The sequence below is a fragment of the Ceratotherium simum genome, chromosome 8 (assembly GCF_057802395.1).
Source record: "Ceratotherium simum simum isolate JZ-2026a chromosome 8, ASM5780239v1, whole genome shotgun sequence".
NCBI classification, from domain to species: Eukaryota; Metazoa; Chordata; class Mammalia; order Perissodactyla; family Rhinocerotidae; genus Ceratotherium; species Ceratotherium simum.
This window is the reverse complement of record NC_141907.1, coordinates 6,023,745-6,039,866: the sequence shown is the minus strand read 5'-3', so window position 1 is coordinate 6,039,866 and position 16,122 is coordinate 6,023,745. Positions and strand designations below refer to the sequence as shown.

The 16,122-nt window shown below is 48.8% G+C and overlaps 1 protein-coding gene across 4 annotated transcripts in view; it reads left to right on the top strand.

Annotated features, from left to right (window-relative positions):
* EVC (EvC ciliary complex subunit 1) overlaps nt 1–16,122 on the top strand; it is a 77,550-nt gene that overhangs the window by 36,650 nt on the left and 24,778 nt on the right. For 3 of the 4 annotated variants that reach the window (XM_087434904.1, XM_087434903.1, XM_087434902.1), the window contains 2 exons: nt 363–461; nt 14,722–14,934. In XM_087434904.1, coding sequence (XP_087291030.1) covers nt 363–461; nt 14,722–14,934 — 312 coding nt within the window. The remainder of the gene's footprint in view (nt 1–362; nt 462–14,721; nt 14,935–16,122) is intronic. The other variant, XM_087434906.1, reaches the window with a different exon arrangement.

Below are 16,122 nucleotides of genomic sequence, written 5' to 3'. Positions count from 1 at the left end.
GCCCTGCTGGGCCGAGGGCCCCACTGCGTGGGTCTCCAGGGCCGGGCTGTTGGTCCCCAGCAGCTGAAGTCAGGGAATGATGTCCGGGTGGCTTATGTCCAGGAGGGAGCAGTGACGGGGTCATCTGGTAGCACCTCCTTGTACTGGGTTGGACAAAAGTACAGTCTGTGGTTTTCCTGGAGATCCTGGGCTTGGCTGTAATTTACAAGCCACAGAAGCCACGTGACGTCCCGGTGCCCCACTTTCCTTGAGCATAAATCAGGTGTGAATATCCTTTTGGTCTGAGAGGCAGGGGTCAGTTGGGGAGTGTTTTTTGGAAATCTGCGTTTTTCTACGGGATTCAGCTCCTGTTTTACTCACAGGCTTTCCACATGGTCCTGGAGAGGCAGAGGCTGACGCGGAGTGGCCTGGAGGAAGAGGAGGACGTCAGAGCCACCGAGGCCGTGGCCGCGCTCTGCCAGGTACGTGGTCTCAAGGGGGTACTACCAGAGAACCCTCAGGATCTGTGTGCGCATGAGAACCTCATCCTCCTGGGCCAGGGACCCCGAAGACCCAGGTTCAGGTCCAGCCCTGGCAGTCTGTGGCGGGGTGACCCAGGCAAGCCACTTGCCCTCGAGGGTCCCTACCGTGTCAGATGCCAGGGTCATATCTGAGGTACCTTTCATTTCCAAGGTGCTTGGGATCCTCACCTCCAAATGTTTCTAGAGGCAAAGGTCATTGGAGATCAGTTCACCCAGGATGAAAATAGGCTGGCATTTGTGGGTGTCGTCAGTGTAGAGCAGTGATGAGGAAGGAGGGCTGGGCTTGAAATAGGGAGGCCTGGGTTCGAATGCCGGCACTACCTCTTTCTCCCTGGACAACCTCGTGCAACCCTGGAATGGGAAGGTGAAGCCTGCCGCACTTGCCTCGAGGGCTGGCTTCAAGAGAACGGGAGAGAGCACCTGAGCCCTCCAGAGTGACAGGGGCTCCCCGGGATATGTTGATGGCCGAGACAGACGGAGCCCTCGGGCAGCACACAGAGCTGCTGGAAAGGCAGAAATGCAGACATCTGGTCACGAAGGAACGTGGCAGGTGCCACAGTGTGGGGTGGCGCTGGGGACAAGGGTCAGCTCTGGACTCGGCGGCCTGGGTCTGCATGCTATCTCTTTCCCTTCCTCGCTCTGTGGCCTCCAGAACGGTACCGGGCCTCTCTAGTTCTCAGCGTCCCCATCTGTGCAGTGGGGACGGTGGTGGCCCTTCTTCACGGTGGTGGGGTGAGCACTGAATGCACGTGAGGCCTCAGACGTGCCTGGGACACGCCCAATCCGTGTTGACTCCTGTTACAGGTGCAGAGAGGAGGGGCCAGGGGTGAAGGTGAGGTCAAGAACGGCTGTCTGCAGGAAGTGATGCCCGAGCCAAGCTTTGAAGGAGGAGCTGGGCCCCTCGGACAGGGAGTCAGGGGACACCCAGGCCCAGAGAAACACATGCAAGGCAGGGAGTGCATTTCCGCATCATGATGCTGCTGTCTTGGGTGAGCTGTGTCTGTATCAGTCAGCTCAGGCTGACAACAAAGTGCCCCAGACTCGGGGCTTAACAACAGGATTTTATTCTCTCCCAGTCCTGGAGGCTGGAAATCCCGGATCAAGGTGCCAGCAGGAGTGCGTTCTGTGAAGCCTCTTTTCCTGGCTTACGGATGGCCACTTTCTCGCTGTATCCTCACGTGGCCTCTCCTCCGTGTGCCCGCAGTAAGAGAGAGAGAGAGCAAGCAAGCACGTGAGCAAGAGCTCTGGTGTCTCTTCCTCTTATAAGGACACCAGTCCTGTGGGATTTTAGGACCCCACCCTATGACCTCATTTAACCTTAATTATCTCCTTAAAAGGCCCCATCTCTAAATATAGTCACACTGGGGGTTAGGACCTGCATATGAATTTTAGGGGGACACAATTCAATTCACAACAGTGTCCCCCAAAATTTCACGTCCACCTGAAACCTCTGAATGTGACCTTATTTGGAAGTATGTCTTTGCAGATGTAATTAGTGAAGATGAGGTCATACTGGATTAGAGTGGGCCCTAAATCGAATGACTGGTGTCCTTATGTGAAGCCCACGTGAAGACACAGAGACACAGGGAGGAAGACCGTGTGACAGTGGAGGCTGAGACGGGAGTGACGCAGCCATAAACCAAGCAACGGCTGGAGTGGCCAGGAAGAGCAGAGCCCTGGAGGCCTCGGGGAGCAGGGCCGGCACCTGGATTTCTGACTGCCAGCCTCCACAACTGTGAGAGAATAAGCCCGCAGTGTGTGGTGCTTTGTTACAGCACCCCAGGACACTGCTACAGGAGCTGGTCTTTATTCTGGGCCAGGCACTGTCTTAAGTACTTTCTGAGTATTTGGTCACTTCTTCCTCACAAGAATCGTTGAGGCGGAAACTGCATTTTCCTTCTTCCCAGATGAGGAGCTAGGAAGGAATTTCTTGAGAAATGTGCAGGGTGGGATTCAACTTGTCAAAGCCCCAGACCCTGCTGGGAGGAAATGAACACCCTCGTCCCCAGGGGAGTCAGGACTCAGTCCCTGGCCCGGGAGTGAGAAGCCAGTTCCAGCCCCTCTCTGGGTGCTAACAGGCTGTGTGACCTCAAGTTGGTTACAGAATCTCTGTGCTGCCCAAGCATCCTGCTCAAGTCCCGCAGCCAGCAAGCAGCGAAGATGGGATTTAAAGTAGATCTTTCTAACCTCAGCGCTGATGTTCTCGCCGGGAACCATGCCGCTCACTGTGGGCTGTGTAGGACAGCGGTGAAGACAGCTCTGGGGCCGAGCGGCCGGGGTGCCAGTCCCAGCCAGGCCAAGCTCCTGTTGTGTTTCCAATGGGCTGACACGCTTCCCTGAGCTGGGATGGAAATCTAAGATCTTGGTCAGTGAAGCCCCACTTTACTCGTCCAAAACCAAGGATTTAACACCCATCGATTATTGCCTGGAGGAGTCAATGGACGATACATATGGAAGTGCCTGGCCAGTCCCAGTGGGGGCAGGAAATACATCAGTTTCAATAAAGGTGTGTGGATGGCACTGAAGTGACCGCAGCCTCGTCCCTCCAGCAGTGTCCTTAGGATGTTATGCATTTGGTTTTACTGTGCCTGCAGCTAGTTGCTGGGCCCTTGGAAGTGTGGACCAAGAAAGTGAAGCCATACTTTTTTCTAACGTCAGGAGAGGCCATCAGGTGTGAATGAGGAGGGGTGCCTGCTGGGGTCTCTATCTCAGGAGGAGGTACTCGGAAATGCACTGCGGTAGATGGTCCCGGGCAAGGTGCAGGTGTGCGTGTGATTCCGCCCATCCGCAGAGGTGTTTTGGAAGGAAGGAGCTGAGGGCCTGTGCCAGCCTGTCTCCCAGAATCAGTCAGAGGTGTTTCTTAGATTCACGTCAAACCCTCTGGTTCCAGATAACTTTGGTCTATTTTACATTCCTTAATTGTGGAAATCATTGCCTTTGGTTATTGGAAACTGCTTTAACCTGTTATTTCCAAAAGGATGAGGTTGAAATCCTTTGGTGTAGCAGAAGGAAACTGACTGGGATCCTGGCGGTGCCATTTCTGCCCCGGGGGACCTCAGGCAAGAGCCTGGATCTCTGAGCTCGTTTCCTTGTCTGTGAAATGGAGACAGAGCCCTGTTGACCCTCATGGCAGCACAGAGTACAGGAGAGCGTGGCTGGGGCCCGGGGCCCAGCATGTGGTACGTGCTCGGTAACTACGTCTCACCTGCCCCACCGGTGAGCGTGTTGAGCAGAAGGCCTTGAGCCTGGGGCTGAGAAGCTGGCTCTGGATCCAGGGCCTCGTGTGCAGCTGGCTTCCTCACCGGCTAGCTGTGAGCTTGGGAAAGTTAGCTCATCCATTCTTTCGTTCAACAAATATTATTGAGCTTTGTGCAACCCACAGTCTCAGCCCTGGGGCCTCTGCAGCGAACCAAACAGATAAAACACTTGTTTCCGTGAAGCTCGAGAGGCGGCAGCATGCTTCCGTTCCAGAAGCAGAAAGCAGGCAGTGTGGTAGCACTGGGGAGTGGGGGAGCAGGATACGGGCTGAGGTCAGAGAGCCTCATCTTGTAGGGCCTTACAGACCATCTGAAGACGTTTGTGTTGATTTCAGAGCGAGACGAGAAGTCGCCGGCATGTTTTGAGTAGGGAAGTGACTTGCCTTAAGTTCTCCAAGGATCCCTCTAGCGTCTGTGCAGAGGAAGGACTGTACGGGGCAAGGGTGGAAGCAGGGAGACCTGGGGGAGGCATCGCAGGTCCAGGCAAGAGAGGATGGGGCCTGGGCTGGGATGGCACTGTTGGGGGTGATGAGGAAGCATGGGATCAGGGTCTATTTTGATGGCGAACATCTCAGTCTTCTCTGTTAAAATGGGGATAACAAGCTTTCTTCACATGCCTATTTAGAGGTTTAAATAAGTTCGCATGTACAAAGCATATAGAAGTGCGTCAGGCACATAGTGAGCACTCAGAATACGTTATCATGGTCATCGTTACCATCACTCACTGTCTAGAAGGATGTGTCTGCACAGAACATGCTCACGAGATAACTTGGCTTGCAGTCTGGCTGGCTCTTTCCTGGACCTGGTCACAACGAGGCATAACTGCCTCCTTTCTTTGGGTATGACACTGGTCATGATATTGTGGGCGTGGTGGCTGTGAGATAACTTTGATGACCGCCTAAGGGTTCTCAGGCCACAGAGAAAACTGCATTTTTCTAAATTCCCACTGTCTCTTGGCCTTTAAACAAACGGTAAATTCTCGGTTTGCTTGAGGCAGATGCCACTAAATTACACGTCTTGGCACCTCATAAAGAGATTCCTGAAACAAGCCCAGAGTCATCCGGGTAATCACGGCTCGGAGCTTGCACCATCCCACACCAGGTGCCATGCAAACCTGCTTGTTTGTCTGGATTTCATTCCTGACTGTCCTACCCACACTGTTTCCCTTGAAAAGCTCCTGGGAGAGTGTGGTGAAGTAACAGCCCTGCCAAGCTTGAGCCTTCTCAGCTTCAGGGTCTCATGGGAAGTTACAGCTGAGGAAAATGAAGGAAAAAGTGAAGCTCTGTCCTCGAAGGACACGGAAATAATAATAATAGGCACTTATGAAGTGTTTGGGAGTAGTCTCCAAGACCACGCTCACTACTGATACCAACTGTAGGTTCAGGGCTCCCCCAGACCACCTTCAGTTTCTTTAAATCTCCAGAGGGACTCACTGAAAGCTGTTCTACTCACGGCTATGGTTTATTTCAGCCAGAGTACGGGTTAAAGTCACCGAGAGAAGAGGCACATGGGCAGAGTTCCAAGCATGGAGCTTCTAGTTGTCCTCTCCCAGTGGAGTCGTGGATGGTGCTAACTTCTGGCAACAGCGTGTGACATTATACGCTGAGTGTTGCCAACGAGGGAAGCTCACCTGAGCCCTGGCGCCCACAGCTTTTATTGGGGCTCAGTCACATAGACATGGTTGACCACCAGCGTGGCTGACCGTAACCCCCAGCCTCCCTAGAGGCTGAGTTGATGCCACGTGGCCCGAGGCCCCCACCCTAAGTCACATCATTATCATAGACTGTCTGACATGGCCCAAGGCCTCTAATAAACAGAGATCCTTTTAGCAAGCAGGACATTCCAAGACCATGGAGGTCCCTTCCCAGGAGCCAAGGGCAGAGGCCAGGCTTCTCTTTCAGCAAGGTCAGCTCTTTAATGCACAGCACTGAACGGTGAAGTATTTTGTTCCAGGTCACATAGCGGGGAGCCTGGGATTCAGGCCTAGGGCTCGTAACATTCGCGTGGGGAGTAGAGATTGGGTGAACAAGAGGAGGGAGAAGGAGTCTGCGCTGCTTGTAAGGGCCGTGGCTGTGTTCCACGGGATCTAGCCCAGGGGATGACACACTGTAGGCAATCAGTCAATATTGGTGAATAAATGAATGAGTGAATCAATGAATCAGTGAATATATCAATTAATCAGATGAAGTATTGGCATTCTGAAGATGGTGGGTTAGTTTGCTGTGGCTGCTGTAACAAATTACCACAAACTTAGTGGCTTAAAACAGCGCAAAGTCATTACCTTACAGTTCTGGAGGTCAGAAGTCCAAATAGGGTTTCACTGGGCTAAAATCAAGGTGTCGGCGGGGCTGTTCCTTCTGGAGTCGCTGGGGGAGACTTTTCCAGCTTCTCAAGGCGGCCACGGACCTTGGCTCATGTCCCTTCCTCCATCTTCAAAGTCGGTAATTGCGCTACTCCTGTCTCTGCTTCCATTGTCACGTGTCCGCTGGCTCTGACCTCCTGCCTCCCTCTTTCATTTACCGGGACCCTGGTAATTACAGTGGACCCACCTGGATAACCCAGGACAATCTCCCATCTCAGGATCCTCACCCGACTCACATCTGTAGAATCTCTTTGACATGTAGGGTGGCATGTTCAGAGGATGCAGGAATTAGGACATGGAGATCTTGGGGAGCCATTACTTTGCTTACCCAGATGGGAAACAGGAAGCTTCCAAAGAGTAAAAGAAATTAGCTTTTGGAGAAATACCAAAGTAATGATTTTCTGGGCAGTAATGTATGTGAAGCAGATCTTGAAAAGGAAATAATAGACGTGGAGGCACCATAGGGCTCTGTGTCTCTGGAATGCAGATTTCCATGGGTGCTATCAAGGGTGAGTGAATTTCCATGGTCCTTCATCAAGGTTAAGGGTGATAAATCATCAGTAAGGATGCAGAGTCTGAGAAAAATACATGGGCACATTCATATCTCCCTTTACGCTAAGGGAGCTAAGGGAACATGGCTTTTTGTTTTAACTTAATAGAGCTCCTGGAGTAATTAATTCATGTTTTCTTTATTTGCAGAAGTAAAACTTGCCAGTGCCCTCATGGTACCACATGCTACCTGATTACACCCCTCCTTCCTGTTAGTAATTTTCCCAACCAGCTCAGCTCCCTGTAAAGAGGTACAAAAGTGCAAAAGAGGGAAGAGTCGCTCAGGAATCAGACCAGGTCGTGGGCCCTTTTTGGCTGTGTACCAGCTCTGCAGCCTTGCCCATATCACTTAACCTCTCTGATCTAGGAATTCTTAGCTGCCTTCTTTGTAGGTTGACTGTATGAAGGAACCCACTTAACACCCAAAAATTCTACCCAGAACTCTCAAGTTGAAGTCCGACTTCCTTGACCTGGACCATGATGACCACCCAGCCTGGTCCCTGAAGCTCCCACATGTCCTGACCCACAAGACCCGTCTGACTTGGCCCAAAAGGTCCACCCAGTCTGGCCCATGAGGCCCACCCAACCTGGCCCATAAGACACCCCCTGGCCTAGCCCACAGGACCCACAGGACCTGGCTCCTTACCACCTGTCTGGAGTCATGTCCCTTGCTCTCTGCCTTCCAGCTAACCTCAGCCATCTCTCAGTTCCCCAAAGGTGCGCTGGTCTCTCCACCACAGTGCCTTTTCATGTGCTCTTCTGCTACCTGAAACACTGTTCCCTCCATTCCCTCAGTTTTGCTTATTCTCGGTCTTATCTCAGCTTACATGTCACTTCCTCGGGGAGCCTTTCTCTGCCTCCTCTCCAGACCAGTTAGATTCCCTGGTCTGCCCCTGGGGCTTCCACCTTCCCTGCCATCACACTTGTCACAGCGTATTGTGAGTGCTTGTGCAATGCCTGCCCCCCCACACTGGGCCGTGCACCCCCAAAGGTCAGGGCTCATGTCTGTGTTGTTCGCTGCAGTGTCCCTGGCACAGAGCCTTGCCCTTAGTAGGTATCCAGGAGATGTTCGCAGAATAAACCCATGAATGCAGTGAGCATGAAGCGCATTTATACCAGAGCTTTCACCCTTAGGACCCTGCTGCCTAGTGTTGTACCCCAAATTGTGACCACAATAATGCTGTGCAACAAGATACCTCAAAACCCAATGGCTGAGAATGACAGGGATTTATTCTCACGGTCTATGCATCGGCCAGTGGATGGCTGGCTAGGCTGGGCTTGGTTAACACAACTGGGCCGTGTGCCACCTGTCTCTCATTTCCTCCTAAGACCAGTGGGCTAGCCTGGGAACGTTCTTCCCATAGCAGTGGCAGAGGTCTAGCCTCCACACCAGCACACTTCACTTCCACCTCATTCTGTTGGCCAACGCAAGTCACATGACCGAACCCAAAGTTAAGGGGCAGGAAGTACTCCCCAGTCCCTCGAGGAAGGCGTTGCAAAGTTATGTGCATACCGGGTGAGAGAAAGGATTGGAGCCAATGTGTGGATCTACACACATGTCTCGTGTCTCATGTCTTCATGGTACAGGTGTCATTCTCCTCTTCTGTTGAGTGAAGGGCCCAGAGAGGAGGTGAGTTGCTGTGTGGTCACACTGCTGTTGGATGGCCCAGCACTGGCGGGTGCCCAGACTCCTGACCCTTGGTCCACCCTACGTCCTCACCTGTGCTCTCCAGGATGGTTCTGTCGCAGGATCCTGGGCACGCCTTACTCTGAAGTGGTTAGATGTGTGTCTTCAAAATGATCAGGGTGTGGTCCCTACAGGTTCCCATGATGAACAAAAAAGTTAAAAAAGAGCCGGGCCATGTCCAGGGATCCTGGAAGGACCCATTTTATCTACTCTGTCACTACCCGCGTTCATTAGTACATCTTCAGACCTAGTCACATCCTCGCCTTGCTTGAGCCCCTTCGCTGGTCCAGACTGCTGGGTCTCGACTCCTCCGTGTGGCATTTGAGCCCGCCCCCACACTGTGTGGGGCTGACCCCCTTACTAGTCCTCTGCTTCCCCCACATCCTGTGCTCCAGCCCACCGCTCCACCCGGCTTTCTCCAAAGGGCACCTGCTCCCTGGAACACCTCCCCTCCCACCCTCCCTCCCTCTCACTCTGCAAGCAAACCAAAACACAGCCTTTTCCCCAAATGCTTTGTTCCTAGAATGGAAATAGATATTTACTGAGAGACATGCTATAACTTTTCTCCAATGATAATAGCTAGCGTTTATGAAGTGCTCACTCTGTGCTGTGTGCTGTCTAGTGCTGATAATCAACCCTCAAAGCAGGTGTTGTCTTTACAGATACACATTCCTGTCTTATCCCTTTGACAGATAAGAAAACCGAGACACCTTTGTAAAGTTTCCAGAATGTGTGCACTTTCCCTGCCCCAAGTCATTTCTCTGCAGGAACCCTGGATAGGGCGCTTGATCATTCGGGTCAGGCTGCAGAGGTGGAAACCTGAGTGTAGGAGCAGAGTCAGGGTGGAATGTAGCCTCAGCTTGGGTTCTGTGCTTCTGTTTGAAGGAGAGCATTGGGCTGGGGCCTAGGGCCAGCCTCTCCCGCCACCAGGGTCGCCCCTGCTGTCCTAACCCTTCACTCACACTGCGAGAGCAATAACACAAATTAATTCCGGTTCTATTTCAGACACAGAATAAATCAATATCTCCCAAATGAAACATGTCAGATTAAATGGGAAGCGATGTGTTCTGTGGTCTGTCAGAGCACGTGACAAAGAATGCAGAAGTGACTCTTTCGAGAGAGCAGACAGGATTCAGCACATTTTTATTAGAAAGAGCCTAGGCTAATGGACCGTGTAGCTTTTACAAAGTTAACTTTTCTTGAATTCGCAAATAGCATATTTTTGTGGTTCGACAATCATGAATGAAAAAGAAAAAGGTGTGTCTCAGTGTCCCCAGCCACACATGGAATTAAAAATTCCAAGGTAGGAGAATCAGTTTTAAAAATCTATCTCCTAGCAGAAAACTGATATTTCCAGAGGCCGGAAGAAAATGTAAATCATTCCCATATTATTAAACCATTTTTTATTGTGAAATGTAACAACACATGAATAAATGGGTAACATGTAAACTTACAGATTAATAAATGATTATTCAAAATACATCTGTGTCACCATCACCCAGATCAAGAAAGAGCATGGCCAGGACCCCTGAAACCCCTTCACACCTCCTCCCAATCCCAATACCCTCCTCACTCATAGGGGTCATATCCTGAGTTATATGGAAATCAGGTCCTTGCTTTTTTATACATGGAATCATATACCATGTGCTCTTGTGTGTCAGGTTTCTTTTGGTCAACTTGTGAGATTCATTTGTGCTGTTGCGTGTGGCAGTGGTTCATTCTTCTCATTGGTCTATAGCATTCCAGTGTATAAATACACCACCATTTATCCGTTCTACTGTTGACGGACTTTTGTGTTGCTTCTTATTTTAGAGTATTACACACTCTGCTGACGTGAACTTTCTTGTAGATGCTGCTTGAAACACGTGTGCACATGTTTCTCTTGGGTATATACCAAGGAGCGGAATTGTTGGGTTAAAGAGTACATGTAGCTTCAACCCATATCCTATATAGTTATTGATATATCCACCAAATTGATTAGCATTTCAAATTTATGGATCAATTTGGTGAGGATTGACATCTTCATAGTATCAAGTCTTCCAATCCAGAAACATGGTATATCTCTACATTTATTGATACCTTGTTTAATTTTTCTTAATATTGTTTTATAGTTTTCACCCTTAGGTATAATGCTTGCTATAGTTTTTTTCAGATTAAGGGAGTTTCCTTGCATTCCTGTTTTGCTAAGAGTGTTACTTATGCATGGAAATTAAATTTTATAAAATGCTTTTTTCTTCATCTATCCAGGTAATCATCATGATATTTTTCTACTCTACTTTGTTAATTTGGCAAATTGCCTTGAATTGGGTAATGCTGTTAAGTGAATACAAACTTAGAACCTTTACATCTTTCTGGTGAGTTAAACTTTTTAGCATTATGAAGTGAAGCCCCTTATCTCTAGTCATACTTTCTTTCTTAAAGACTATTTTATCTGCTTTATTGTAGCAAAAAGTGACCCTGTGTTTACTCGGTGCTGGTTGTACCTTCATTCATTCATTCATTCATTCATTCATTCGTTTGAAAAAAATGTACCTGCGAGCATCGTGGCTACGATCGTGGGTGCTGGAGCCTGACTGCCAGGCCCCGTATGTAAACTCATGCAGTTTATTTCATGTCTCTTTTACATGCACAGATGAAGCCTCTGTTTCCTCACCTGTAAATTTCTTTCATCAGTTTTCGGAAATTTCTCAGCCACTATTGCTTCAGATATTGCTTCTGCCTGGACTTTCCCTTCTCTTTTATGGGGACTCCAATTAAACATGTTGGACTTTCTTATTGTTGTTTTTTTTTCTTTTTAACAGGAAAAGATTCGCCCTGAGCTAACATCTGTTGCCAATCTCCCTCTTTTATTTTTCTTTTCCTCCCCAAAGCTCCAGTGCATGGCTGTATATCCTAGTTGTAAGTCCTTCTAGTTCATCTACGTGAGCCTCCGCCACAGCATGGCAACTGACAGGCAGGTGTTGTGGTTCCACAGCCAGGAAACGAACCCAGGCCACTGAAGTGGTGAGAGTGTTGAACTTTAACCACTAGGCCATCAGGGCTGGCTCTCTCATTGTACTTTTTATGGCTTTATTTTCTCCATATTTTCATCCTTTAGACTCTCCTTACTTTGTTCTGGATTTTCTTCTGATCTGTCTTCCAGCACACTAATTCTTTCTTCAGCTGCGTCTAAACTTCAATTAAACTTATACATTGAGTTCATAATATTGGACAGTATTTTTCAATTCTAGAAGTTCTGGTTGATTCTTTTCTAACTAAGTGGTGTTACTTTTTATAATTTCCAGCTCTTTACTTTAAGGTTTAAGAGTGGCTTTTAATTTCATGGCCATAGTAAGCATCAATACTTTAAAGTGCATGTCATGTAATTACAGTCTCTGGACTACCTGTGGGTTTGTTTCTGATGTCTATGGTTTGTGTAGATCTTCAGCCATGTAGTCTTATCTCTTCACATGCCTGTTTATTTTTTATTGTATGCCCTATTCCAAACTTGTACATTTATTTGTAGAAAGATTTTCAGGCATATTGTGATGTTCTCCTCCAAAGAGGATTTTCCTTTGCTTCTGCCAGATGAGTGGGCCTCTGATGATTGAGGATCACCTTAATCCAAGGTCAGGACTGGACATGTCCTGGGCCACCCCTATGAATTGACTCCAGGTTGCAGTCTGTTTGAACCAGTCTGAGCTGGTTTCCTTCCGTTTCACTCATGTTTTGCTAGAGCAGCTTTTTGGGTTCCGACCCTAGGCGTGGAATGGTTTACCAGGCCCCACCCCATGGTGAGCAGTGAAATCCACCTTCTGTCCCTCTGTCTGCTGGAGGCTGTTGGAAGTCCGCCCAGCTGTGCGGCCATCTCTGGGTTGACCTAACCCCCTACATAAACGCAACCCCAAAGCTGGGCACACCTGTCTGAATGTCTTCTCCTGGACCTTGGCCCATGCACTCTTCACTACCTTGTTAGCTCTTTGGAACTTTTATGATGATTTATGATGATTTAATAAGTATTTTGTCCAACTTTTTGTTTCCTTCATCCTCAGTGGGAGGACTGGTCCAAATTACATGGTTGGCCATCATCAATAGGATCTCTAAATCTTTTAAAAGGATGTGGGTCTCTTATGCCCTTGTCATCATCACTTTATTCTGAACAAAGTCCAACTTGGCCATATGAGCTTCTTAAAGTGTGGCATTCATTGCATTTAGTTAACGTTGATTTGAATTAAATTTAACTTAGATTCATTGAGCACACCAAGTATGACCTACGTATACCATACTAGGTGCTATGAATATGTTCATTTTTCTTCCAAAAACCCAATTATCCTTGCAGCATACTGGTTAAAAGCATGAGTCCAGTAGTCCAACAGCCAGGACCCACTCTCTGCAAACCCCATCCAGTTACTTATCTTCTCTGGGCAATAGTTTCCTCATCTGTAAAACAATGGTAATTATAGTAGAACGTCTTCCTTGGGCTGTTATAAGGATTGAATGAGGTTATATAAGAAAAGTGTTTATGACACTCTCAGGCACATGGTAAGAATTCATAATTATTAACAATTCTAATATTATTACCAAATATTATTATTTACCAGGTGCTTTTGTAGGCTCTGAAGATGCTCAGGTAGTAAGATAAGCCCTTGTCCTTGAGAAACCTCATGGTCTAATCTGTGAGAAGGACAAACAGCCAGTGACCACAAAGGGGGCAAGTGCTGGAAGGGTAGCAGCAAAGGAGGGGCCCCCGAGACCACCCCAGGTTAGATGAGTCACTAGGAGGACTCACAGGACTCAGCATGTCGTCCTGCCTGTGGCTAAGATTTATTACAAAGGATACAAAGCAGAGTCGGCAAAGGGACAAGGCACATGGGGTGAAATCTGGAGAAACGGGGCTTCCAGAATCCCCTCCCAGTGGAGTGCACGGGACATGCTTAATTCCTCCCTGCAAAGAGCTGTGACAGCCCGTGTGAAGTGTTGTCCATCAGGGAAGCTCTCCCAGGCTTAGGAGTCCAGGGTTTTTATTGGGGGTCAGTCGCATGGGAACCCTCTGCCTGGCATGTACCAAGTTTCCCGATTGGCAGAAGGAAAGCAGATGTTCAGTGTAAACCATGTTGCATCTAATTAAACCTTGTGGACAGGAGGCCTTCCGGGAAGAGGAGACCCTGATTGAGTTTTGGAGCATGTGTGGGAGTTCCTGGGTAGAGAAGGGGGAATGGGCATTCTATGTCATGTCAGCGCACGATGAATTCAGGGCCTGCAGTCTGGTGCTTGGTCTGGGAGGATGCGAGATGTGGGTGCAGATCTGAGTATGACTCAGCCTCTGCTCTTAGGGAGCTGTGGTCCAGGAGGGATGACAGATAAACTGTAGTTTCCATGCCCTTGTGGGGCTGACCAAAGAGCTGTGGGAGCCCAGGGGGCAGAAATGTTAGTCTGAACAGCCCAGGGAAGGCTTTGCAGAGAAGGGATTATTTTGCAGGAGTTTTGCAGGGTGAAGATGAGTCCATTTCAGGTGTGAAAGTGCCTGGAGGTGGAACGAAGGAGAGTGGCTTGAAAAAGGCATCTGCATAATGAAACATGCAATGAGATGCCATCTGTGTGAACTAACACACACACCAAAAGGCACATTGATGGACAGTATATATATATTGAAAGTATAGAAATCTAAACTGGAGAAAGAGATGCTGAATTCATGGGGATGGCTGTCTCTGAGGAGGCTGGGAGGGAGGGGAAAAGATGTGCAGGGAGAACATAAAGGATTCTAACTTACTTGGAAGGTGAGTGTTTTTAATCTAAAACAAAAAGGAGATCTGAGTGGTGGATTCACAGGCATTTAATATATTGTTATCTATGGGTTTTTATTTTTCACAATTTAAAGAAATACATTTTTAGAAAGAGACTGGAGTCGGGGAGGTGGAAGGAAGGAAACAGGATCGTGAGAACTGAGGCAGGACTGCCTGGAAGCCCTGCTGGGTAATTGATGTGATGGGAAGAGAGACCGCCAAGTGATCTGAGCCGGAATTATAATCAGATCTGTGGTTTATGCAAATAACTCGCCTATGTGTGGAGGGAAGCAGAGAGACCATGGATGGGTTGTGGAAACAATCTGGATGGTGATTTAGAGGAGATGCCAGAAATCAAGGGCTCACTGGGTCAGAAGGGCATGTCTGGGTGAGAGGGCTGGAAGGCAGCAGGTGTTTCCCAGGACTGTGTGTGTGTGTGTGTGTGTGTGTGTGTGTCTGTGTCTGTGTCTGTGTGTGTGTGGTCTGAGACTTCCCTGGGTTCCCTCTGTCTTGTGGGAAGCCCACGGGCCTGCCCAGTGTGAGAACATGACTTGTAACTCCATCACACGGCTCTTGGCTTCAGGAGCTGTACCGCAGCACCATGGAAACGTTCCAGAAGTTTGTGGACGTCCTGTTCCTTCAGACGCTCCCAGGCGTGACCGGCCTCTCCCGGGCAGAGTGTGACTACTTGAGGCAGGAGGTCCAGGAGAATGCTGCCCGGCAGCTGGGCAAGTCGGATCGCTTCCGGAAACAGCAGTGGAAACTCTTCCAGGATCTCCTGGAGCAGGAGAAGCAGGTGCGGGCATTTCGTAAAACTGGGTCTAGAGTCTACGTTTTTGAAACTTATGGAGAATAATGAGAGATTTCGTTCACTGAGCATCTGCTAGTGCCCATGCTAGATGCTTTACCAAGATTCTGGTTGCCAAACTTCCACAACAGCCCTCCAAGGTGGGTGGGAGAAGAGACCAGAGCCCTCCTCTCCCAGGACAGGAAGTCAGTAGATAATGCCTTTAGTTGATCCATCAAGAAAGAGCAGTGAAGCCTGTTCTTCAGAACGACAGAAATAAATGACAGAAGGTCGTTCTCAGGGGAGTAGACTCGGTGGGGGGCAGCGCACACATGGGACCCCTGTTTTTCATTGAAAGTCAGTTTCCTTATTAAAACCACGTATATATGTGATAGATAGACTAATGGCCCCCAGAGATGTCCACATCCTAATTCCCAGCAGCACTGAAGATGTTACCTAACACGGCACAAGGGTCTTTGCAGATGTGATCAAATTAAGGATCTTGGAATGGGGAGATTATTCTGGATTATCTGGTTGGGCCCAATGCAATCACAAGGCTCCTTATGAGAGGGAAGGAGGAGGGTCAGAGTCAGAGAAGGAGATTTGATGACATAAGCAGAAGTTGGAGTGATGTGGCCATGAGCCAAGGAATGCAGGAAGCCTCTAGAAGGCAGAAAAGGGGAGGAAGAGATTCCCCCCAGAGCCTCCAGAAAAGAGCACAGCTCCCTGACGCCTTGATTTTAGCCCAGTGAGACCCATTTCAGACTTCTGACCTCCAGAACTGTAAGATGATAAATTTGTGTTGTTTTAAGCCACAGAGTTTGTGGTAATGTGTTGCAGCAGCAATAGGAAACTATTGCTATTAATTTTATTTTTTAAAAATTAAAAACTATTAAATAAAGGAGGGGTTTCGAAATGTGACATGCACTAAAATGCAGCATTTCCTTTCTCTTTTTGCTTTCCTGCATGCTGGAGGCTGTAAAATAACATATTCAATTTCCTGGTATCTAGCGGTGGCTGAGTAGCACAGTTCTGGCCCATGAGACAGGGTGGTCCCTGCAAAGAGCTTCCCTTTCCTGATACAAAAGCCGAGTGTTGCTCGGAGAAATCCCTTTCTTCAGTATTCCCTGTACAGGAGGCCTGGAGGTACCCCAGCCTTAGAGGCAGGATGCAGGAGAACGGAGGCTGATGTGCTCA